The sequence below is a fragment of the Elephas maximus genome, chromosome 19, assembly GCF_024166365.1.
Source record: "Elephas maximus indicus isolate mEleMax1 chromosome 19, mEleMax1 primary haplotype, whole genome shotgun sequence".
Taxonomy (NCBI): domain Eukaryota; kingdom Metazoa; phylum Chordata; class Mammalia; order Proboscidea; family Elephantidae; genus Elephas; species Elephas maximus.
Window position 1 is genome coordinate 51,183,872 of NC_064837.1, and position 24,146 is coordinate 51,208,017.

The 24,146-nt window shown below is 58.6% G+C and overlaps 1 protein-coding gene across 3 annotated transcripts; it reads left to right on the plus strand.

Moving 5' to 3' along the window:
* Positions 1-1,914: 1,914 nt before the first annotated feature.
* ADAM11 (ADAM metallopeptidase domain 11) lies at positions 1,915-22,556 on the plus strand. Of its 3 annotated transcripts, XM_049860837.1 has the most exons (27): positions 1,915-2,066; positions 2,530-2,705; positions 11,575-11,651; positions 11,866-11,932; positions 13,113-13,198; positions 13,279-13,354; positions 13,737-13,803; positions 13,872-13,939; positions 14,273-14,347; positions 14,431-14,502; positions 14,685-14,851; positions 15,410-15,494; positions 15,615-15,705; positions 15,818-15,869; positions 16,269-16,368; positions 16,451-16,522; positions 16,639-16,731; positions 17,122-17,202; positions 17,716-17,766; positions 17,877-17,940; positions 18,134-18,233; positions 18,491-18,610; positions 18,697-18,865; positions 18,950-19,064; positions 19,156-19,246; positions 19,913-19,930; positions 21,631-22,556. In XM_049860837.1, exons 1-27 carry the CDS (start codon positions 2,000-2,002, stop codon positions 21,641-21,643), a joined length of 2,313 nt encoding a protein of 770 aa, XP_049716794.1. In that variant the 5' UTR covers positions 1,915-1,999; the 3' UTR covers positions 21,644-22,556. The 3 variants fall into 3 exon arrangements, with proteins under 3 accessions (XP_049716794.1, XP_049716793.1, XP_049716795.1); XM_049860836.1 differs by having other exon boundaries at positions 19,913-22,556; XM_049860838.1 differs by lacking the exons at positions 1,915-2,066; positions 2,530-2,705; positions 11,575-11,651; ... (1 more) ...; positions 13,113-13,198; positions 13,279-13,354 and having other exon boundaries at positions 13,790-13,803; positions 13,872-13,935; positions 19,913-22,556.
* Positions 22,557-24,146: the final 1,590 nt, after the last annotated feature.

The window sequence follows — 24,146 nt, forward strand, 5'->3', positions numbered from 1 at the left end:
TACCCTGGCTACCCTTTGGGGAGCCACAGCTGTTGTGGCCTTGGAACATGGAGCGGGGGGGCAGGACCAAGTCATCTGGTGGTGACTACAGGACAGCTGTGGCAAGGGATGAAAAGATCAGATATACCTATCCCGTCTAGTTCCAAGGTAGAGAGTGAGGGTAGGGTTACCAGATGTGTGACTTTGGGAAGCTCACATAGCCTCTTGGAGCCTCAGTTTCCCCATCAAATGGGAATCATGATCTCTCTTTCCTGGGGAACTGAGTTTCCAGAGAATATCACACAGTAGACCCTCATCCAGGATGCTCCCTGCTCCTACACCCCAGAGGATGTTTGCAAGATGGCTCCAGAGTGCAGGAACAATCGACTCAGCCCTGCCGTGCATCTGGGTCTGGAGTGGCAGGTGGCTGGAAGGGGGGGAGTCATCCCGTTCCCAGCATTGATGTCAGTGCCTCCCGGGAAATCGCCTTCTCACCTCTACTGGGCCTAAAATAGAGCTGGTGGGGAGTGCCTGTCATGAGCCAGAGGCAGCTCCCCCATCCCCGGCAGAGGCCTGGGTCCCCAGAGAAGCAGAGGAAGGGGTTCCCTGCCTCCATTCCTGTTCCTCAGCAACCTGTGGTCCCCCATATGGGTACGAGGATTCTGTGGCCTCAAGGAGGAAGTCAGGGTGGGACTCTAGCAGTGCCCATGCATCTCACACCCCCACCCCATCTCAGGTCTCTGGGGACCTCTAACAGAGGTCAGTGATTCCAGTCCTCAATATCAGGACCCGTCTTGCTAAGGAGCCCAGGAGCTGGGCTGATGGGGGGGAGCAGCACAGCTGGGGCAGCTAGGCTAGAGGTTCCAGCTATTTCCTGAAAGTAGGAGGTGGTTGTCAAGCCCATACACCCAAAGAAGAGCTGGCAGAAGACCTGAGGGACCCTGAGAAGAAGCTTGCTTGAGGAAAAGGAGGGATGGGGGTAAAGGTCAGGCATTTTTCAGGCCAGAGAAAGGAGGCTGGGGGCTCCATCAGTGTCTTCTGCTCCTCAAAGATTTGAGCTGGCAAGAGAGGGGCAGAAATGGGGCAGGCTAACAGAATGTAAATGACCTGGGTAGTTTATATTACATTCAGGGGAAGGACCAAGGTGCCCTGTGTGAGGGATTCGGGAGCCGAGAGGTAGATTAGCCCTTCCTGGAAGCTTGGATGACAGCAATTCCCGGAGCCCTCCTGGAGGCAAGGGCAGCTTTGGCCCTCAGAAGGAGCCTGCGGGATGGGCACGGGCCTGGACACAGGGTGTGGGAGGACTCCTTAGTGACCCTCTGCGCCGCAGATGGGCCACTGGTCCCGATGAAGGCTCGGGGCTGGCGTTCACCGGACACGCTCCTGCCCTCGGGCCGCGTCCCGCTGCGGCCCGTCCAGCCCTTCCAGCTCCGCAGCCCTCGGTCGCTGGGGCGCTCCAGCCAGATCCGGGGAAGCGCCCTCCTGGCCACCACTCCGAGGGGCGAGCCCGGCCGGACAGCCACGTCCCCGCACCTCGGACGCGCGGGACTCCAGCCCGGCAGTCACCGGGTCAGAGTCCGGGGTCCTGCTGTCCCCTGCCTCCCTCCCTACACATCTTCGGGTCCTCGGAGATCCCCAAGGAAGGGGTGGCTGGGGAGGTGCCTCGGGGCGGGAAGAGCTGCGCCCCGCCCGGCACCTGCCCAGCCGGCGGCGGAGGTGCGGAGAAGGCCGGCCCCGGGGCGGCGCCTCTTTTGTCCTCCCGTCGCGGCGGCCCGGGCCTGCCGGCAGGGGCGGGGAACGGGGCGCGGGGGCGGGCCCTGGCTCACGTGCTCGCCGCTCGGCTTAGCTCGGCCCGCCGCCCGCCGGGATGGCAGCGGCCGGAGAGCGCTGAGCCCGCGCCCGCGCCGCGACCCCCGGCCGACCGGCCCCCAGCCGCCGGCGCCTCCCCGCGCCCGCCCCTCCGCCGCCCGCCGCGCCGCTAGCAGCCGCAGCCCCCGGACCAGAGGATTATGAGCGAACCATGAGGCGGCTGCGGGGCTGGGCGTTCGCGGCTCTGCTGCTGCTCCTGCCGCTGCTCCCCCCGCCCGGTGAGTGACCCCGGCCGGCGGCCCCCTCCTCGCACTCCGGTCCCACCCCGCCCCGCCCCCGCCCGGGTTTTGCAGCGGTTTCTGGTGCAGCCACGTTTTCCTGCAGTGCTGGGGTGACGGCCGGTCCAGAGCGCGGAGGGGGCAGGGGATAGGGTGCCTGCACCCACCTGTCCCACTCTGGCCGGCACCACCGGACACATTTCTCTGCCGCCGGCCAGCAGACTCTGCAGGTCTCTGCGGGTTTGGGGGGGCAGTCGTGACGGTTGGGCAGGAGTGAAGCTCTTAGCCCCCTCCCCATCGGGTTCTTCCCTCCTCTGGGCGGCCAGCCCCGACCAGGACCCCCCAGGGCTCCAGGGGCTCCAGGGCTCCACACCAGCATGCGGGATGGGGTCTGCCCACCCTATTCCCAAGTCTTCTGCCCCAAGGTGGGCATCCGCCTGCAGCTGTGGCCTTGTCTCCCCAGGTCTTGAGGCCCGGGGTCCTGCCGGAGCTCTGCGCTGGGGGAGCTCACCCCAGGTGGGGGATCAGGAAGCCCCCGAGGTCATGGAGCCCAGCCGTCTTGTGGGGGAGAGCTCCGGGGGAGAGGTCCGAAAGCAGCAGCTAGACACCAGGGTCCGCCAGGAGCCGCCAGGGGGCCCGGTGAGCGGGGCTGGGTGGCGGGGCCCCCGGGAGCTGGAAGAGCCCAAGGGCAACTGGGGTTCCGGGGGAACCAGGGGAACCAGGGTCTGGGTGCCTTCTCTGCTGCCGCGGGCTCCTGCAGCTTCTTCTTCTGCACAATGGCTATCAGGTGGGTGCTGAGGACACTAGTGAGGACACTGGGCCCTGCGGGCTCCAGACCCCCCCTCCTATCGAGGGGATCCTGTCCTCAGCATCAGAGATCCTGGGATACCCAGGTCTTGGGTCGGCCTACCACTGGCCCCCAGTCCCCTCCTGCCAAGGCAAGTCCTTCTGCTCAAATATGGGGCTGGAGTGTGTGTAGGGGGCGGTGGGGGTGCAGGCAGGCAGGGGAGAAGCTAGTTCCCAGTTCTCCCTGCAGCTGCCTTCACTTCAGTGGGCTTTCTTGGAACAGCTTAGTGCTTGCTCCAGCCTCAGTTTCCCACTGTGCACGCACAGGCTTGTGGCTCTCCTTCCTGCATCCCTGAGAGTGGGGCCCTAGAAAGTCGTTTGGGGCCCCGAGCTCACCCACAAATGCTAGCTCCACCTGCCCTCTACCCTTTCAGCTGCCAGGCCCCACCTGCCTCCCAAAGGAAGGTTAGAAATGAAGGAGATTAATTGCAATTAATAATTAATTAATATCATGTGAATAATAATCACCCAGATGGAATATTCGTTCAGCACGCCTCGGCTCTCCAGGAGCTTGAGCTGAAGGTTAGCCAGGCCAGTGGGGGAGGTGGAGGCCTGGCAGGAATAGGTGTAGGGGAGCGACTCAGAGGAGGGGTGCACCCAGGTCCAGGAAGTTTTGGCAGCCAGAAGTGGTGGGAGGTAAATTGGGAAGGGCAGAGGGAGGAAGGAGGGAAACGGAGGCTAACGTTATGGACATCTGTCAGACTGGCATCTGGCCCTGCCTAATGTACTTGGTTAAAAGCCCTTAAGGAGGGGTGGTGGAGGGGGGATGTGGGGTGGCTAGTGCAGTGGGTGGGGAAATGGAATGGAGCAGGAAGGACCATGCATAATAGATGGACCATCACTGGGGGCAGTGCTGAGGCGGGGGAGGGGTTAATGTTTCTGAGCTGGCCTGGGGTGGGGGTGGGGGCTGGCTTCAGGGCCTGCCCAGGCTCCCTGGGAGGCAGGTGGGTTGGCTATGGGGACGTCATAGGCCCAGGGATGGGCGTCCTGGCTGCAGTCTGACCCTTAGTCCAGCTTTCTTCCTTGGTGTTGCACTCTGCCTTGGCACTGTCTGGGAGCTTGCAGCCCTGCTTGACTGCTGGGACTCCTGGCTTGTGCTTTAGGCACAAGCCTAAAGATTTGGGGATGGGATGATGACATGGTGGGGTCAAGGGGTTGAGATGAGAGAAAGCATGGAACCAGGCAGGGATGAAAAGTGGGGTGCCCCAACTGTGTAGGTTGCTGCTTCAGCCTAGTCCTTACCAGATAGAGTGTGTGTCCTGTGTACGGGTTGTGGGTATGTGGTACCAAGACCCTGTGTGAGGAGAGCAGCACTGATGCAGTTGGATTGGATGGCTCGGGTATGCAGAGGCACGTGTGGGGGGATCTCTTTGGGTGTCACTCTGCTGGGTGAGTGGGTGACCCGTGTGCACATGTGTGAGTGACTATGTCTGAACACCCCTAAGGCAGAGTCTGAGGACATGAGAGCTGAGCAGAGGGTGCCGCGTGGGGCAGTGGTCACCTCCGATGGGGGTCTCTCAAGGTCTCAGCCTTCCCAGGGCTTCACTAAAGCCTCCCCAAAGGCGCTGCCTTATCTGTGCCTCAGTGTCCCATGACAGGGAAAGTCCGCCTTGGTGGGGATGGAGAAGGACTATTAAGGTGGTGGACTTCTCTGGGCCAGGCACACGGCTAAGCTTTGTATGCACTTTACATGACTTAATTCTTACAACTCTGTAAGGCAGGGAACTCTTGTCTACCCCATTTTGCAGATGAGCTAACTCAGGCTCTGAGAGGTTAAGTAACCTGCACGAAGTCTGAGAGTCATTTTTCCAAGATCAGAGCACTTCCTACTGCACCACTCTTCCTCTAGGGACTCCCTGGATTCCGGCCCAGGGCTCAATCCCCCAGCCCCAGCTGGGGATTCAAGGTCTGAAAGAGGGCCAAGGGAGACAGAAAGATCAATCCAGAATATTTTATCCTGGTGGGTGGAAGACATTCCAACCCTCTGACATTTCTCCCTAGGCTAAGTGCTTCTGGCCTCTGAACCACTGGCTGATGGTGGGGCCAGTACAGTGCTGAGACTAAGTGACCCACAGGAAGTGCCCCAACCCGGTGCGGCTTGAGTTTTGTCCTAAAGTACTACGCCGGGTTGGGACGTTAGGCCGAGCGATGTGTTGGGTCAGAAGCAAGATTTCTGTCTGCTGGGGGTCATGTGGCGTGTATGAGGGGCCTTGAACACTGACCTGTCTGTGACTTCAGGCTGGTCACTTCCCCTTTCTGGGCCCTGGCTTCCTGATCCCTAGGATTTGTTGTTGTTGTTAGCGGCCTCACACTGCCCGATCCTGCACCATCCCCATGATAGGTTGCAGATCGGACTGTTGTGATCCATAGGGTTTTCCTTGGCTGGTTTTCAGATGTAGATCACCAGGCTTTTCTTCCTAGTCCATCTTAGTCTGCAAGCTCTGCTGAAACCTGTTCAGCATCACAGCAACACACAAACCTCCAATGATAGACAGGTGGTGGCTGGGCATGAGATGCCCTACCTACTGCCAGGAGGTGGTGATGGGAAAGGACTTTGTGCACTGAGGTCCCCTGGCTGGGGGGCGAGGGAAGGGAATGTGGCCAGGGAGAGATTAGAAGCTAGAGAACTTAAAATTTACTAGACCCTTACTGGACCAGGCACTGTTCTGCCCTAAACATATCAATTTATTTAATCTTCGTCACAACCACAGGAGGTAGGGCCACTATTATCCCCATTTCATAGATGGGGAAACAAGCATAGAGAGGTGAAGTAATGCACCCAAGGTCACACAGCTTAAGCAGCAGAGCCAAGATTGATACCCAGGGAGCCAGTTCGAGAGCAGGGCTCTGAACCAGTGCACTGCCCCGCCTCTTGCTCAGGGGCATAGTGAAGGGGGCACAGGGGAGTCTTTGCCCTTTCTTTGCCACTGCTCCTAACACCTCACTTCCGTCCACTGTGGAAGTGGGTTGAGCCTGAGGCCCAGAGAGGTGGAGAGTTTCTGGAAGTGCAGGAACCTGTAGCCACATCGAGCCTGCAGCTAACCGGTGAGGCAGGAGGACAATGCAGGGCCACAGTGTACAGTTGGGCTGGTTGTTCACTGCACAAGGGTTCCTGGGCACAGGGCAAGTGGGCTGACATCCATGGGCTCTTGATGCTGCATGAGTCCTGAGGGGACACCTTCTTCTAATTCACACAAAGCTGCCAAGTGGGTCATGCCTACCCCTGGGATAGCTCTCACTCCTTGGGAACCAGGGGGAGGGCAGGATGTGGGGAAAAGAACGGGGCTCCTGGGCAGGCCCAGGGGACGCTCATCCCAGCAGGCCGGTGGAGGGGGCTTCAGTCACTGGCCTGAGCATTGTGAGAGCCACCCTGACCAGCGTTTACTGGAAACGCTGCCTTCAAGGCCCTCGGCTGAGGGTGTGCTGCAGTGCTTGAGCTTTCTTGCTCCAGAGGGGTGGGGGACAGTTGGGCTCAGCCCCCAGCCCTTTCAAAATGGGAGTCACCAGCAAGGAGTCACATGACTGTGCCCAGGGCCCTGGTATACCACTAGGGCCAAGACCACGCTTTGGTCTGTGCAGTCACAGTCACAGCTCTGTACTGGGGTTGGGGGCAGGAGGGGGCTCCTGGGAGGATGCTGGTGGCTGGAAGCCAGGACCAGGCTTTGTGCTGGGCCCAGCCTGCTCCGGGAGGGTCTCAGATGAACAGAGGATGAGTTTACGAAGGAGGCTAACTTCCGTCTGAAAGTCTTCAGGATATGACTTTAGGGTGGGACAGCCTTGGGGCAGGTGCTGGCTCCACGGCTTTTGACTGTGACCTGGACAAGCCTCCGCAGCTTTCTGAACCTCACGTTCTTCATGCGGACAGTAGGGATAATAATAATAGCCCCCCCTCACAGGCTGCTGCTCTGATTAGAGGCAATAATGTGTCAGGTGCCTGGCCTGGGATCTGGTAAGAGCAAATGTTCAACATCTGTGAGGCCTGCCCTCCCTCCTGGGTATCAGGTGGGGTGCCGGGCACCTGGTGCTGGCACTGGGCCTGGGTTTTCAGAACAGGAGCTGGGTCACTTGGCAGTGACCTGTCAGGGTGCGAGTGGGGACAGGGACTGGACTCTGTCCTGTGCACATGGCCTCTCCCAAGCACCCTCCTGGCTGCTTAGAGGACTCAGCTGCCCAGAGTCTGTCCCGGGAGGGACTGATGACCCTGCAGGGAGGTGACTCTGTCCTCAAAAATTTAGGTCAAATCCCATCATCGGAAACTCGTTCAACTGTTCTCATTGTCTGGGAACCCCCGTTGCCCTGTTGATAAGTGGGGCATCAGCGCAGTGCTGGGAGGCGTGGAAGGGGAGGCTGGTGAGTGAGGGCTAGTTCTCCCAGGCAGGACGTGCTCCCAGGCGGGGCCCCTGTGCTCTGGCTCCTCCCCCATCTATTGGGGCCCACAAAATGGTGTCTTCATGCACAGCAGGCTGGAGGGGATTCTAGAGAGAAAGATGTTCCCGGGTGAGACACCTCACAGCAAATCACTCCAGTCCATACAGATCTGGAGCCCAAAGCCACCCTCCTGGTGTGCCCCTGCCACAGGAGGGGGTGACCCAAGGGGGTCTTTTGTCCAGTTCCTCAAAGTCCTGTTTAGGTGGAACATTTAAACTTTCTTCCTCATTTATTATTGTCCGGAGTAACCCTTAGAGTAATGAAAAGAGCTTTCATTTAATCCTCATCCCTTAACCTGTTCCTGTAGAGTCAGTTCCGACTCAGTGACCCTGTATGACAGAGTAGAACTGCCCCATAGGGTTTCCAAGACTGTAGTCTTTACAACAGCAGACTGCCATGTCTTTCTCCCACAGAGCAGCTGATGGGTTCGAACTGCCAACCTTTTCGTTAGTAGCTGAGTGCTTAACCACTGTGTCACCAAGGCTCCTTAATCCTCACAGCAACCTCATTTTACCAGTGAGGAACCTGAGGCTCAGTGAGGTGAAGCAGCTCATTTAGGCTCACTCGGGCCTTCTAACTCAATTCCATTCAACACAAGTGTAGAGCCCCGGGACACCGCACAGGGGAGAGAAAAAAAGACAAGCTCGGCTCCAGGGGGAAAAAGGTTGCCCATATGAAAAGTTGAATCAGAGATCAAAAAAGTATGTCAAGAACTGTGTGCTTAAAGGCCCAGGAGTGGACAGGCCAAAAGCCCTGTGTGGGTTGCCAGGTGTGGGCTTTGAGCGGAGGGTTGGGAGGAAAGGACCAGGGGGAGGGGGGAGAGGTCTGGGTCGAGGGCTCTCTGGCCACAGCTGCTTCTGGGATACAAGATAATTCTGTGAGGGGCAGTGGCTGGAGGCTGTGTGGAGCAGTAAGTCTCAAATGCCAGTGGTCTGCCTGTTAGAATTTTCTGGAGCATTTGGGAATCCTGAAGCTCTTGAGTCTCCCCCTTCCCAAGACTGATTCTCAAGGTCTGGGAGGAGGCCAGGCATCTGTGTTTGTGATTCTGGGGCTTTAGTGGAATTTTTGCCTCCTTCTCTCTACATCCCATGTCTACCATAGTCGGGCCTAACACAGGGTTTTCTCTCTACACCCGTGTCTACCATAGTTGGGCCTAACACAGGGTACAGAGAGAAGGAGGCACAGTTCCTTAGAAGCAGGTGCCTGCAGAGTGGAGGGCCAGTGACAGGGAGGCCTCGGATGGAGGGGCAGACACCCTGCAGGGCAGACAGAAACCCCAGCCCAAGGGCGAGACTTCCCACTGCACCAAGCTGTGACCCTGGGCCAGTCACTTGCAGGTGTCTCTCTCTGCCTTGGCCCCACATTTGTAAAATGAGGACCAGATGGCCTGGGAAGTTGAGATCAAGTGAGCTGGACCACATGAGGTCCCGGGCCACCAAGAAGCAAGGGACAAGTGCAGGGCACAGGGTCGCAGCCACCGGTCACAGTCACAAGCAGCTGAGATGGTGCAGAGGTGGGGCTGCTGGAGGATGGAGCATGGGTGTGGCCTCAAGACTGCAGGAGGCCCTGGGGGACTGAGGATAACGGGACGAGGTCAACTGTAGGTCAGGGTCAGGAAGCAGGCCCAGGCAATGAAGCAGTTTGGCTTTGATAGTGTGGTAGGACATTGGCCTCAATCTTGGCTGGGGGGTTTCAGGACTCTGAGGGCCAGTAGTAGTTCCCTCCCCAGGCACCTGGGATGCAGAGGCCCTGGGGGCTGAGGTGGGCTCACCTGGTCTGTCTGTTCCCTAAGGCAGAAGGCTGCTGTGTTTTCCCCTTAGGCCAGGCCCAGCAAGCATGCTCAGACGCCTGGTTTCTCTCTTCCTCCTCCAGCCCCCCACTCCTGAGCTGCCTCCTGTTCGGCAGCTGCCCTTGAACTGACCCCAGGGTTTTATCTGGCCTGAGCCCTGTGTCCTGCTAGGGAGGGCCAGCCCACCCCGACAATCCAGCCCTCCTTTCACTCCCTTGGGGGAGTGAAACCTCAGCAGGCTAAAGGGTATTGGGGGCGGGGCAAAGAGGATCCTGGGGTGTCAGGTGCTGCTCTCCAATCAGGCTTTCCCCGGAGTGGGACTCTAGAGTGTTAGCTCGCTAACTTCCAGAATAGGGGAGTCTGTAAGCACCAGGGCCAACTCTGCCAGAATCCTCCCGGCCCAGGACGACTCCCTGCCACACATAGCAAGCTCCCAGCTTGCACCTGGGCTCATCTTACTACTTTCAGTGGGAAAATCTGAGGCTCAGGCTGCCGGATCATTTCTGGACTGCACAGCCTGAGAGGGTGGAATCAGAGCAAGAGAACTGGGCGGGGTGCTCCTCCAGGTGGCCAGAGGTCGGGCTGGGGTAGGGGCTTGTCAGTGGGGGGCAGACAGAACAAATGGGGACAATCCTAAGGGAGGCAGAGACAGAGATGGTCCAGGTCAGGGTGAGAGTAGATATAGTCCAGCCCAGGGAAGGGAGAGAGAAGATGGTCTAGGTTTAGCTGGGGGAAGGAGGCAGTGACTCTTTGTCCTTTACTTTCTATTTCAAGACTGATCGATGCTCTAGGGGCTTAGGGTGGAGCTGGGAGGCTCAGTCAGCCTGGAATGGGGTGAGTCAGTGACCTTGGGGCTCAGAGGCCTGCCCAGGCTCTGACCCATCACGTCCTCTCAGCCCCTCTCCCAGAACCTCTCATGTGCACTGGACCCATTTCCATCTTACCTCACTTTGGGGGTGAGAAGGCCCTGGAAGCTGATTTCTTAGGTTTGAGTGCCAGCTATGCCACTTCTTAGCTATGAGACCATGGACAAGTTAGTTAGCTTTCTGTGCCTCAGTTTCTCCATCTGTGAGATGAAAACAGTAGCATCTACTCTTGTTGTGAGGATTAAATGCAATAATACTTGTAAGGTGCTTAGGGCAGTGCCTGGCGCATAATAAGTGCTCAGTAAAGATTAGGGTTGTTGATAAGGAAGCTGCCTGCGCAGCCAGCTATGGGATTTCATAACCCACTCCTTCCTTCAACCTCCTTCCACCTCTTAAAAGCCCCACATCTATACTAAGTGCAGTGTAGTCCTCCTCTGGGTGCCTGGATTTCAGTTTTGTTAACTGAAGGATGGAAGAGGGGCTGTGGGCAGAAGGCTCCAGCCCCTGAATCCTCTCAGCCTTTTCCTGGCCTTCTAGATCCTTTCTAAGACCGGAGGTCTTACACTCCTGCTTGGGGTGGGGAACAGGGAGCCTCCAGGTGTATCAATTAGTGTTGTTGTAGTTCAGCACCAACTCCCCCTCAGCCCAGACTCTCCTGTCCCTTCTCTCTTGGAGTCACTTTCCCTCCAGGCACACTAGCTCTAGGCTCTGAAGACTCCATCCCTCCACAGTAGCTGGGCGCCCAGGTCCGGGAGGGAGGCCATCTTGCTCAGGCCTAGTATGTTGCCATGACAACCTGGAGCCTCCCAGCCCCACTGCATAGGCCCCTCTGAAAAATTCATCAGGAAAACTTCCGTGTTTAAAAATTAACCATGGGATTGAAATATTAAAGATGAGCAGACAGAGGGCAGTGGATTTGGGGGTAGAGAAGCCAAGGCCTTTCCTCCTGACAGAATGGCACCGGCCCATTGCCCTAGCTTCTGGGGCCCAGGGATCAATTCATCTCATCCACCCTGCAGAGTCTAATTGAGACTGGGGCCTGGTAGGGGAACAGGAAGGGAGAGGCTTGCTTCAGCAGGGTGGGGGGGTCACACTGCATTCCATCTTGTATTTGCCCCCATACTGAACCCTTCTCCCTTTCCCATACTTCTGAGGTTTTCCCTTTATTTCACTGGAGGGTGGGATGGCCCTGCCAACAGCACAGAGTGCCTGGCATGAGGCTGTGGGAAGGCTGAGCGCCCCTCCCCGTGCCCACTGCTCCAGTGGACTGGCCCCTTTAAGGGGCCTACACCAGAGCAGATGGCTGGAACCTGCCCCCGCCCCCCCCCCCCCACCTTGCTGTGGCTCAGAGGGCAGAGTGTAGGCCATGCACCAGGATGACCCTCTTGTTCCCCATGGTGAAGGAACAGCCTTGGAGGAAGATAAGCTTGTGCAAAGCATCCCCCCTCCCAAACTGATGGTCCCCTCACCTGCAGCAGCTGAGCCACCCCCTCCCCAAGAGCTACCTCCCATTCTGGGTTCCCCCAGTTCCCACTTTCAGGCCTCCCCAGGTTGACTCCCCCTCTGTCCCTCCTCCTAGCCTGTTCACCTGGCTCAGGTGAGTTTCGTCATCCCAGCCTTCAACTCAAACTTCACCCTGGACCTGGAGCTGAACCAGTGAGTGTGGCCTTGAGCTTGAGAGGAAGGGCAGTGGATGGGTGGGCAAAGCCTGGCCTAGACTTGGCTGATTGGTGTCAGAATGGTCTGGAGGGGGACCGGGGCCTGGGCTGGGGTGGTGGAGGTCCTAGATTCTGAGCTGAGGCCACACCCAAGTCTGAACTTGCCTCACCCATGACCCTCTCCTTCCTCCTGCCCACTCTGTTTGTTCCAGTCACCTCCTCTCCTCGCAATATGTGGAGCGTCATTTCAGCCGTGAGGGGACAACCCAGCACAGCACTGTGAGTGCCTTTGGAGGGGCAGAGGGGAGGTTGAATTGAGGTGCTGTCTGTGTGTGGTCAGAGATAGAGGGACAGGTGGCTGGTGGAGATGGGGTCAAGGGTATACTCAGAACGGGCACTGCCCCTCAAGACCCTCCATTCTCTCACCATCTTGGGGGCTCCAAGGTAGGCAATCGGGATGGGCAGGTGTGGGACCCAACTGCAGGGGTCTGATTCCCAGCCGGCCTCCCTGCCCAGTATGCAGGTATGCACGGACACTCATGGCCTTGCCCAGCTCGGTCTGGAAGGGGGCAGATGGGGAAATGCCCTCTCTTGTCCAGCACCAAGGCCCCAGGATTTCCCAGCTTTTGGGACCCCCTGCTTCCAGGCCTGGCTGCCCAGAGGCTGAGCAGAGATGAATGAGTGGCTATAAATAGCTACCTTTCCCCTCCTCCTCCAGCCTGCTCAGTAACTGGAACACAAGTAATTCTGCAGGAAGCAGTGTGGGAAGGGGGTGCCACTGGTCCCCTCTGGCCCTCATGCTGCTCACAGTGCCTCAGCCACCGACCATAGGCCCAGGGATGACTACCCGAGCCCCTTGCGGGGCACCGGCATCTGTGAATACACTTAAATATGAAATCTGTGTTTGGGGGACGAGTCCATAGTGTCCACTTGATTAAACGAGATACTATATATAAGTGCTTAGAACTGAGTTCAGCACATAGTAGGTGCTTGTATGTTGTTAGGTGCTGTCGAGTCGGTTCCAACTCATATCGACCCTATAGGACAGAGTAGAACTGCCCCATAGAGTTTCCAAGGAGCGTGTGGTGGATCTGAACTGCTGACCTTTTGGTTAGCAGCCAAGCTTTTAACCACTGTGTCACCAGGGCGCCTACAAAAATATTAGCTACTATTACGCCCAGAGGAGTCTGTGATTCTCGTCCTACCCCCAACAAATGGTGAAGAACCACTGATAACAGTCCAACTTCCTCATTTTACAGGCCATAGGAGGAGGCCCAGAGGGGTAGGAACTTGTCCAGGGTCACATACCACATTAGGAGTCCAACCAGAGCACAGCCAGGCTCTGGCTCCCCAAGAGTCCCCATCACTGGGCTCAGTGGAGCTTCTTGCACCCCTTCTCTGTCCTCCTGCCCTCATGCTGGGGTGGAGCATGTTCTGCTCACTTCTGCCGATCCTCCAGGGTGCCGGAGACCACTGCTACTACCAGGGGAAGCTCCGGGGAAACCCGCACTCCTTTGCCGCCCTTGCCACCTGCCAGGGCCTGCAGTGAGTATGGGGGCGGGAGCAGGAGACAGCTTCTAGCCCCTGGCTCGGGGCATGTGGGGAGCTGGCCTCTCTCTCTGCAGTGGGGTCTTCTCTGATGGGAACTTCACTTACATTGTGGAGCCCCGTGAGATGGCTGGGCCACGGGAAGCCCGCCAGGTAAGTCCCACACAGCCCCACACGCGTCCCCGTGGCATTTGCTGCCTCCTTTCCCTCCCCCTCCCTTGGTAACTTCAGCCTCACTGCCCTCTTCAGTGACCCAGCTCTGGTTCCCAACCCCGGTGCCCCCAGCTCCAGTGTCTCCCCCATCCCCCAGGTAACTTCCCACTGGGCTCCAGTGTCCTTTGCCCTGTCTCTCAGGGCACCCCCAGGGCTTGACCCCAGAATGTGAGCAGCTGGGAGATCAGATCCGACATGGGAGCTCTAGCCAGTTCTGGGTCACTTCAGAGTGGTGTGGGGGAAGGACTGAGCTGTCTCCCCTCCAACTGGGCTCAGAACTGGCCCAGCCAGCCCCACAAGAACTAATTCCCCCTCATTGCAGGGACCCTTTCCCCACCTCATTTACCGGACCCCTCTTCTCCCAGCCCCCCTCGGATGCAGGGAGCCAGGTAAGGGAGTGAAAGTGGGGCTGGGGAGGGGGCCAGCTGTGCCCCCCTCACCTGCCCCCTCCCCACAGGCTGCCTGTTTGCTGCCCCTGCCCATGTTGCTCCCCTGAACCAGCAGAAGCTGAGGAGGAAAAGGCAGGTACGGGGGCCCGCACAGACCTCGGGCTGCAGAGACCCCCGGCTGGGGTCCAGAGCAGGACACCCCATCCATGGTGGGGGCAAAGAAGGGCTCAGACTGATGCAGTAGGGGGCCAGGGACAATCTCTGGGAGGAAGCCCCCACCCCATTCCCTAAGGCTGCTCTGCACGCCATTGTGGGCAACCTGAGCTGCCTGCCATCATGTCAAGGTTGGGGAGGATGGGACCCTCTGCCAGTGGAGGCTGGCATTGTCCTGGCTGGAGCCCAGGCCCCCGAGTCTGCCCATGGCTTGGCCACAAGAAGGGACTGATTCCAAGTGCCTGCCCACCCCCAGGTCCGCCGGGGCCACCCGACTGTGCACAGTGAGACCAAGTATGTGGAGCTGATTGTGATCAATGACCACCAGCTGGTAAGTTCCCAGGCTGAAGGGGTGAAGTTGGGGAGGAGGGGGCGGAAAGAGCCTCGCCCTCCTCCCACTCATCTCCCTCCTAGTTTGAGCAGATGCGACAGTCGGTGGTCCTCACCAGCAACTTTGCCAAGTCTGTGGTGAACCTGGCTGATGTGGTGAGCAGCCCTACCCTAGCACCCCCAGCATCCCTCACATATTCTTGGGGCTGAACTGGGGGTGCTGTCAGCCTCTGACCCTGACTTCCTGGAGGACAGACTGAAGCCCCTTTCCAGTCCTGTCCCAAACACCCACTCCCACCCTTTAGCCCCCTCCTCACCCTTCTCCCCTCCGGGCCCAGATATACAAGGAACAGCTCAACACCCGCATTGTGCTCGTCGCTATGGAAACATGGGCAGATGGGGACAAAATCCAGGTGCAAGATGACCTCTTGGAGACCCTGGCCCGGCTCATGGTCTATAGGCGGGAGGGCCTGCCTGAGCCCAGCGATGCCACCCACCTCTTCTCGTGAGTCCCCCACCCCATGTATCCTGCAGCCTCTGCTGGGGGCCCCTCCTCAGTCAGCCATTCCTAGGGGGTTACTTAGCACCTGTCCTGTGCCAGGCATAGGCACTCTCTGGGGCCTGGGCTCACCTTGCACCTGCCACCCAACCCCCAGCCAGATACAACAGGCTGGGCAGCTTCCCCAGCATCTTAGCTGATGCCCCCTTGCCCTACCCCAAGTTATCTGTACATCGCCTCCCCTCCGTCCCCTCTTTCTGCCTTTCAAACCATCCCAGGGACACCATCAGGGAACCCAGTGGCCAGTAGGGGAAAAAATCTGATTAAAAATCCTTGCATTGAGGGACTTTTGGGATTATCTAGTGGGAACTTCTCATTTGACTTATGGGCAAATGAACCTAGAGATGAGGAGGGGCTTGCTGAGGTCCCACAGATTAACATGGGGAGATGCTTACCTCCCCAAGAAAGGATCTGGTGTCAGAGGCTCCCAAGCCTGCGCCTCACAGCCCGGGGGAGCCACCGTGGGAGGACAGGAGGTTCTCCTGACAACCCCCTTCCTTCCAGGGGCAGGACTTTCCAGAGCACCAGCAGCGGGGCTGCCTACATGGGGGGCATTTGCTCCATGGCCCGGGGTGGGGGTGTGAACGAGGTGAGCAGTGTGGGGGCACAGCTCGGGTGGGAAACTGAAGGGAGGCGGGCTGTGAAGGGCATGAGCCCTGTGATGTTGGAGGGTGTAGACATCTTTGTGCCCCATCTTCCTCACCCCCAGTTCGGCAACGTGGGGGCCATGGCGGTGACCCTGGCCCAGACGCTGGGGCAGAACCTGGGGATGATGTGGAACAAACACCGGAGTTCTGCAGGTATTGGCCCTCCGACACCCTGTGTGGCCCCACGACCAGCCCAGACTCACACCCAGCGACTTGGGAAGTGAAGACCAACCCTTCCTCATGTTCACTTGCCTCTCTCCCTCAGGGGACTGCAAGTGCCCCGACATCTGGCTGGGTTGCATCATGGAGGACACTGGGTGAGTTCTTGGGGACAAACTGGGGGAAGCATCTGGACCAAGGGGATCCCCAAGTTGAGCACTGGGTGGGCGTCTGGCTCAGTTCTCCAGACTACTCAGAATTCCATGGAGCCCAGTGTTCTGCAGACACTGCCCGGCATCCCGATTCCCCTGCCTGACACCAAAGCTGCCCAGACTGCAGCGGGCACTGTCGCCACTGGGCGCCGCCACAGGCTCGTTTGGAGGCACCTGCCCTTCGGCCCTCCAGGCGCGGACTCCTCGCCCGCTCCCTCCTGATGGGCAGGCCAGAGGATCCTCAGTCTCCTCTTGGTGACCAGAACCCCCATTGCGCCCCCTCCCAAGTCCTGAGAAGGGGCGGGGTGGCAGGCCGGGATACACTGTTCCCTCACCCCTGCCCAGGTTCTATCTGCCCCGCAAGTTCTCGCGCTGCAGCATCGACGAGTACAACCAGTTTCTGCAGGAGGGCGGTGGGAGCTGCCTCTTCAACAAGCCCCTCAAGGTACCAGCCCCGGGGCGGGGAATGTGGAAGTGGGGCTTGGGCAGGGTTCTGGCCAGACTCCCGACACCCTCTGCCCGTCCAGCTCCTGGACCCCCCTGAATGCGGGAACGGCTTCGTGGAAGCGGGGGAGGAGTGTGACTGCGGCTCCCTGCAGGTGAGCGATGAGCACCAGCGCCAGGCTCGGAGGGGGACGCCGGGCGGGCGAGAGGGAGGGCCCAAGCGGGGAGGATTAGGGCTCGCCCGCCTCCCGCCCCTTCTCGTGTCTCTCAGGAGTGCAGCCGCACGGGCGGGAACTGCTGCAAGAAATGCACCCTGACGCACGACGCCATGTGCAGCGACGGGCTCTGCTGTCGCCGCTGCAAGGTGAGGGGAACCGGCAGCATGGACCGGAAGCAGACACAGCCAGGAGGGGCAGGGCTGGGGACGAAGGAGGGGCGATTAGCGGCCAACCGTGGGGGCGGGGCTTAGGGTGGAGGGGCCGTCGGAGGCGGGGCAGACCTGGAGGGGGCTGGACCTGACGTTGAGAAGGCGCCAATGGAGAGGGAGGGGGCAGTGCCCCTATCAAGTGGCGGGAGGGGCGGCAACGTGAGCGGGCCTGGGGGCGGTGCCAAGAGGAATAGGGGCCCGGTGAGGAGTGGGCGGAGAGGGGATGGGGGCTGAGAAACAAGAACAGGCCCAGGGGCCGGGTTGTAGGCCGGCTGGCGGGCGGGTCCGCGGGATCCCGCGTGAGCCTGGAACAAATCCATTCCCTAGTACGAGCCGCGGGGCGTGTCCTGCCGAGAGGCCGTGAACGAGTGTGACATCGCGGAGACCTGTACCGGGGACTCGAGCCAGGTTCGCCCGGCCGCCCTGCGGAGCCCCGGGCGAGGGAACCCGTATCCCTATCGGTTTGACTCTGCCGGGCGGCTGCTCTTCGGCCCCTCTACACTGCAGCCGGTGTCTCCCCGCCGCCAGCTTCAGTTTCTTCATCTGAAAAAGGGCCCCCTCATGCGTCCTGGCGTTCCTTTAATCATCGAGCCAATATTTATAGTCTGGTTGGTGTTCCCAGCCGTGACGCCGTGTCTGCTCTATATGCTGGGGATCAGAGTGGTTAATAATATTGGTTAACATTAAGTCCTTACTACTGACGAGGCATTGAGTCCTCTCTGCGCTATGAGGTAGGTACAGGAAACTGTGACAGGCTTGGGAGGTTACAGGACTTGTGGATCCGGGTGGTCTGAGTTCAGAGGCAGACCCATTGTCCTTGACGTGGAAGGGCCCTGTCACATGAGCCCCCACATGGGGGCACTTGGAGTCCCTTCACTGCTCCCGGGGTCAGGCCTCAGCAGCCCAGCCCTCTCTCCACAGTGTCCCCCTAATCTGCACAAGCTGGATGGTTACTACTGTGATCATGAACAGGTATGATGGGATACGGCCACTCTCCCCTGGGGTCTCTGGCTTAGTGTGATCTCTTGTCTCTGCTCTGACTACTCAGTACCTGTGTTCCTTGTCTCCTGTTTGTCCCTCAGGGTCGCTGCTATGGCGGTCGATGCAAAACTCGAGACCGGCAATGCCAGGCTCTCTGGGGCCATGGTGAGTCTGCCAGCAGACTCCGGAAGACCCAGAGCTGGGAGGGGGCAGCTTCTGGCTGAATATGCTCCCTAAATGTGTGGCTCCCCCAGAATCTTGGCACTCCCGCTGGACTGGGGGTCAGGTCAGAGTGTTGGACTTGCAGGCCTGAGGTCCAAGGGTGGGTATGGTGACACCTGGCATCGTCTCCCTGCAGCGGCTGCTGATCGCTTCTGCTATGAGAAGCTGAATGTGGAGGGGACGGAGCGCGGGAACTGTGGGCGCAAGGGGTCAGGCTGGGTCCAGTGCAATAAACAGTGAGTAGCCAATCGCTATGAGTCGGAATCGACTCGATGGCAATGGGTTTGTTTTTTTTGTTTGTTTTAGCCAGGACCCCAGCTCTGGGGTTGGGAGGGGTTTTGAGAGGTAGGGTAGCAGATTCTCCTAGCAGGAGCCTGTGAGTCCCAATGGGCGACTATACAGAAGATCAGGTGGCAGGTAAGAGCAGGTTAAGAGTCCAGTAGTTACATCTGAGGTCAGACTTGGGGCTCGCTGTCTCTATCCTGCCCAACAGGGACGTGCTCTGTGGCTTTCTCCTCTGCGTCAACATCTCTGGGGTCCCTCGTCTCGGGGACCTGGGGGGAGACATCAGCAGTGTCACCTTCTACCACCAGGGCAAGGAGCTGGACTGCAGGTGTTGGCTGGGTCCATGGCTGGGGAAGGGGAGGCTCCCACTATGGTAGGGGCCAGGGGCTGAGGCTGGTTGTGCCCTTTCCCCAGGGGAGGCCATGTGCAGCTGGCTGATGGCTCAGACCTGAGCTATGTGGAGGATGGCACAGCCTGTGGACCCAACATGCTGTGCCTGGACCATCGCTGCCTGCCAGCCTCTGCCTTCAACTTCAGCACCTGTCCGGGCAGTGGGGAGCGTCAGATCTGCTCCCATCATGGGGTGGGTGCCTGGAGGCTGGGGATGGTGGAGGAGGCTCTCGGGAGGGGACAGGCCCCTGCTCATTTCTACCCGCCCCACCCCTAGGTCTGCAGCAATGAAGGGAAGTGCATCTGTCAGCCAGACTGGACAGGCAAAGACTGCAGTATCCACAACCCCCTGCCCACATCCCCACCCACGGGAGAGACAGAGAGATACAAGGGTGAGGCTGGAGCCAGCTGAGTGAGGGCAGGGTACCTTCTTTGCCATTCTCTATCCCTCTTCCTGCCAACCAAGCCCTGCCCTCCTCCCAGGTCCCAGCGGCACCAACATCATCATTGGCTCCATCGCCGGGGCAGTCCTGGTTGCAGCCATCGTCCTGGGCGGCACGGGCTGGGGATTTAAGTAAGAGCCCCCCACCACACACCGTTCTACACCCTGGCTTCCTCAGTGGTTCTCAGAACCCCAGACTATCAGAGCTGAAGGGCTTTCCCGAGAGGTTACTAGAGCTCACAAATCACGGGTCCAAGCTAGCTCACAGGGTCTTGTTTTAACGCTTTAAAAATTAGTTGCTAACGTATTAAAACCAGGAGATTTGACATTAAAGATCCTGACTTCTAGCTTCTCTTGAAAAATGAGTAGATTGGGCTACACTGGGCCTCAGTGCTCTCCAGCAGGGCCAGGGTAGGGCTGAGCAGGGCATGGGCCCTCCATCTCTGGTGCCCACCCAGCCTGTGGTGTTCTGTTGGCATCTGAGTTTGGGGTCCTTGAACTGGCCCAACCCCTTTAATGTGCAAAGGATGGACCTAAGGCCCAAGGAGGAAGTGGGACTGTCCCAGAGTCACATGGTGAATTAGTTGCAGAGTAAGGATTTGAACCCAAGACGCATTTTTGGTGGGTCTCCTTGGTCTCGCTCCTTGGTTGTCATTAGTGCCCAGGCTCCAGGGACCCCCGGCCCATCCCTGGGTAAGAGGTCTCATGGGACTGGAAGGCCCCTCCCTGAGAGAAAGGGAAGGTCATAGATAGCTCCTTTTCTCTCTTTTCTGCTTGTCCTCTCTTTGGCTCCTGAAGGAACATCCGCCGAGGAAGGTACGACCCTACCCAGCAGGGGGCAGTGTGACACCGGCCACCTCATTCCTCCTGCTGTCTCGTCTCCTCCATCTCATTTGCCTCGCATTCTGTTGTTGGGGAGTTTCATTCTGGTGTTGGGGTGCTGGGGCTGATTCTCCCACCCCTGCTGGCAGCCCTGTCACTATGAGGGTGGGAGAAGCCCATACTGGGAAGCAAGTCCCCAGCCTATCCTGCCCCCTGTCTCACCTACCCATCCTCTCAGGCCTTGGGCCACCTCCTGCTGCCCCTCCTGTGGCCACACCACCCCTGACCAGGTGGGTCCTGGAGCTGTGCCCCTCACAGCCCCTGGCCCCTGGGAAGGGAGCCTCTGTGTCACATCTGTTTTGTCTACCATGTCACCACTGTCTGACCCCGCCTGGCCAGCCTGTCACTTACCTCCTCCAGGGCCTAGCACTGACCTCCCAGGCCCGGCTAGAGGGCTTGCCCTCTGGGCTCTGGCTCATATCCTCCCCTGATGCCCCGTCTCCATTCCAGATCTGGAGGGGCCTAAGTGCCACCCCCTGTCCTCCAAGCCTGGTGCCCACTGACTCAGCCCTGAACCATGAGGCTGCCCCTGCCCAGCCACAGAAGGAGGCACCATGCCAATGTCTTCCAGCCCCAAGCCCTTCAACTCCTGGCCCCAGTAGGGCTTTGGGGGGAATGGCCCTGCCCTTTGCACCACCAGGGTGGACTGGGCCTGGAGGGCATTTCCCTCTTGGTTCCCCACCTCACCTCATGCAGCTTTGGCCTTGCACACCAACCCCCTCTGTATGAATGTAGCTTCCGTCACCACAAACTGCCACAGCTCAAGTAGGGGCCTGGCGGGATGCCCCGGCAGGGGCAGCAGCCACCAGCAGATATGGCCTCGGATGGCCCCTCCTCAAAACCAGGCAATGGGGACCAGGGTCTTAGCTTTCTGGGACCTGGTGGGAGGGGGCTGACATCTACATTTTTTTTTAACTGAATCTTAAATGATGAATGTAACCTTGGGGTGCTGGGGCCAGGGCATTCCATTTGTGGGGGGTGTTCTGATGGTTGCCGGAGGGCCTGGGAGAACTGAGATGTGGCCATCCCCTGGGATGATCCCACCAGAAGTCCTCTCAATGCACACAGCCATGCTCAGGCCCAGTGGTGCTGGGCCTCACCGCTCATCCCCCCAGCCCAGCCCCTCTGGGTTCTGAGAGAAGTCTGAGTGTTGAATTCAAACCAAAGCTGCCTGTTCTGTGCCCAAGGCCTAGATTATGGGTACGGCGACCACAAATCCCAGATTCTCTTCAATTCCAAAACCATTGTCCTGCTGTCTCTGCCAGGACGTACTTGTTTAGGGGTTTAGAAAATACAGTCCCTGAAATAAAATGGCACCTTCTCCCTTTCAAGAAGGGTGATTCTGGGGCTGACTCAGGGTTTAGGTGCCCCCTGATGTGGCCTAGAGGCCCCTGGCTGGGCCATCTTCCTAGGTAGGGTAGGCCAGAGGTGGTCCAGTGCCTGGAGGGCTAGGGGCTCAGCCTGTGACATGCAAGAGGAGGGGGGAAGGGCAGGTCTCAGGTATGACCCTTGGCTTCTAGGGAAGTCCTCAATGTGTTGTCTCTGTCAAACCCATTCTGCTCCTTACCCCACTTCCAGGGCCGGGTAGCAAGTTTACAGATGTTCTCCCCATCCTGTCCTCTGACTCCCTGCAGTGGCCAAGCCTGAGTGACGAGGTCTGGGCCAGGCAGAACTCCCTACCCACACAGACAGTCCTGCCCAGGCCTTTCCGCATGGCCCTCGCTTGGCACGGAGGAGCAGCTCCTTGGCAGCTGAAAGCCAGCTGGCAGGGGCAAGATGGGGGCAAGCTACCTTATGGATGAAAGCCACAAAAGCGTGGAGCCCTTCTCCCCAGGGATTAGACATCCAGACTCGGCAGAGGTCCTGAACCCCCAGGCCTTTGAGCTGCCTGTTGCAGTTTCTTTGTTTCTGAGGTGTCTCAGAGGAGGAGTCACGGGGGAAACCTCGCTCCCTGCTTATCTGCACCACCCATCAGGGGCAAACCAAACTGGGACTGGAACCCACTGACAGCCTTTTGGGTGGCTGATGGCATCTGGCTACAGTGGGGTCCTCAGTACTGAGCTCCAGCTGGCACTGCCCAAGGGAGGGGGGCTGGGTGGGGTGCCCCCCCGGCCAGTCCTTTCCCACCAGCCTCATAAGCTGGGCAGGGCAGGAGGGGAAGGGCTGGGTTTTGCACTATTGCTGCAATACCTTAAGGCATCTTCTGGCGGTGCACACATGCACACAGGTGGCGATTCTTCTGGGCAAAAGCATTTGGATCCACATCTCTGCACAAGTGTGAATACCTCTGTGCACACATGGCATGTCTGTGTATGTGCACACGCATATATGGGGAGGCGTGGAGAACATGAGACTTCCTCTGACCAGTCCATCCTGGCTCCCAGCTGTCTGCATCCTCCTTTCCCCCCTTGGCAGTGCCTAGGGAGGAGCAGAGGCTGCACTGGCCTGGGCCTTGAACAGGCCCCATACAGCATCCTGTACATATGTCATTGGGGCTGGGGGGTGGGGAGGCAAGACATGAGCATCGATTAAAGACTACATCCTGGGGCTTCCATGGAGCTCACACCAAGCTTGTTTCTCTCCTTTCTGTGAATGATTGAACTGTGACTGGGTTCCCCCCAGCCCTGGAGGGAGCATGATGACTGGGTCCTTGAAGGAGGAAAGTGAGCCCTCAGTATGGGTGGGGGTCAGGAAAGAAGGGGTGTGGTTTCCTATTCCTGGTGAGGAATAGTCACTGACTGGGTGGAGGGCCTGGCCCTTCCGCTTTCTCTACTCCAACAAAGACAGTTGTGTGTGGCCCAGTCCCTGTGGCTATAAAGGGCACATGTTACTCACATGGCAAGAGGCAAAGCCAGGCAACCCAACATCCCTTTTCTGCTTGAAGCCAGAGAAGCCTCTCAGATCCCAAGAGATTCTAGAAAGCTGGGAAAAACCACTAACCTGGCCCCAGGGCATCATGCTGGGAGGTGGGCAGAGGATTTGCTCTTTCCCACCTCTCCTTTCTCCTGCTGTGGGCCAGGGCTGAGAACTCAGTCGCTGTTTGGAGCCAGGCACCTGTTACTGCTCTCATCTTCCTCTTCAAAAAGCATTGGGCTGGCAGTCTTGGTAGTCAGGGAGACTGAAGGTAAGGGCTGTTGGAGCACCTCTCAGGGTCCAGGAGTCCTGCTAGTTCAGGGAAAGATAAGATGAAAGAGGTGGGGATGGGAAAACGAAAGAGAGGAGATAATGACAGCAAGAAATAGCACCAGGCAGGGCCTGGGGAGAACGAGCAGCTAGGAGCTCTAGGGCCATAGCCTCACTCCCAAACTAGCAGGCCTCCCCAGGGCCCCCTGGCATGGCCAAATAAGAGGCCATTGGCCACTGGGGCTCACCTGCAGAAAGAGCAAGACACGGCCTGGTCCCAATGCTGTTCTGGCACCTCCATCCCCCAGGACCCCTGGCAAGATCTGACCCAGTCTCCCCCCCATCACCCGGGAGCCAAGCAGCCTCTTTCCATTCAGTTCCTGGCAAGAGGAAGGCCAGCAGGAATCATCCTCAAACCCATCAGTCACGAACAGAAGCTAGCTAGGTCTGTCCTTGTCTTCTTTGCTCTGGGCTGGAGAACCCTATTTTTAACTTTTCTCATTGCTCCTGCCTCTCAATTCTTCCATCCCCAGGCATAACCTCTTAGCTCCCAGCTAGCAGTTGGGGTCATGAGACTGAAATGCAGCCTGATGTGTGAAGTGTGGCTTTGGGCGGGTAGATGGCAGGTGGGGGTGGGAGGCGGGTGGTGCTCAGCACTCCTGGCTCTTAAAGGTCAGTGCCGAGTCACTCTCAGCACCTGCCCCTCAGCCTCAAATTGAATCCTGGGGCTCCAGATGTTACCCGAATAGGTGCCCAGAAGTGCAGGCAGCTTCAGAACAAAGCAGGCGCTGAGTGGCAGCCCAAACTACCCATGTCCTGCCTGCCCTCTGATGCTAGTACACCTCTCCCACCTTCCCTGGAGGAAGTCTCCTGTAGGCTAGATGGAACATCAGATTTGGCCCAGACAGATCATCTGGAAAGTACTTACCTGGGCTTCAGAACACGCTACAGGCTGTTCTGGAGGAGTGGTTTCTAAGCAGTGCCGAGTGAAACCAAGAATTTGAAATTTGCTGGGAAGGCCACCTGT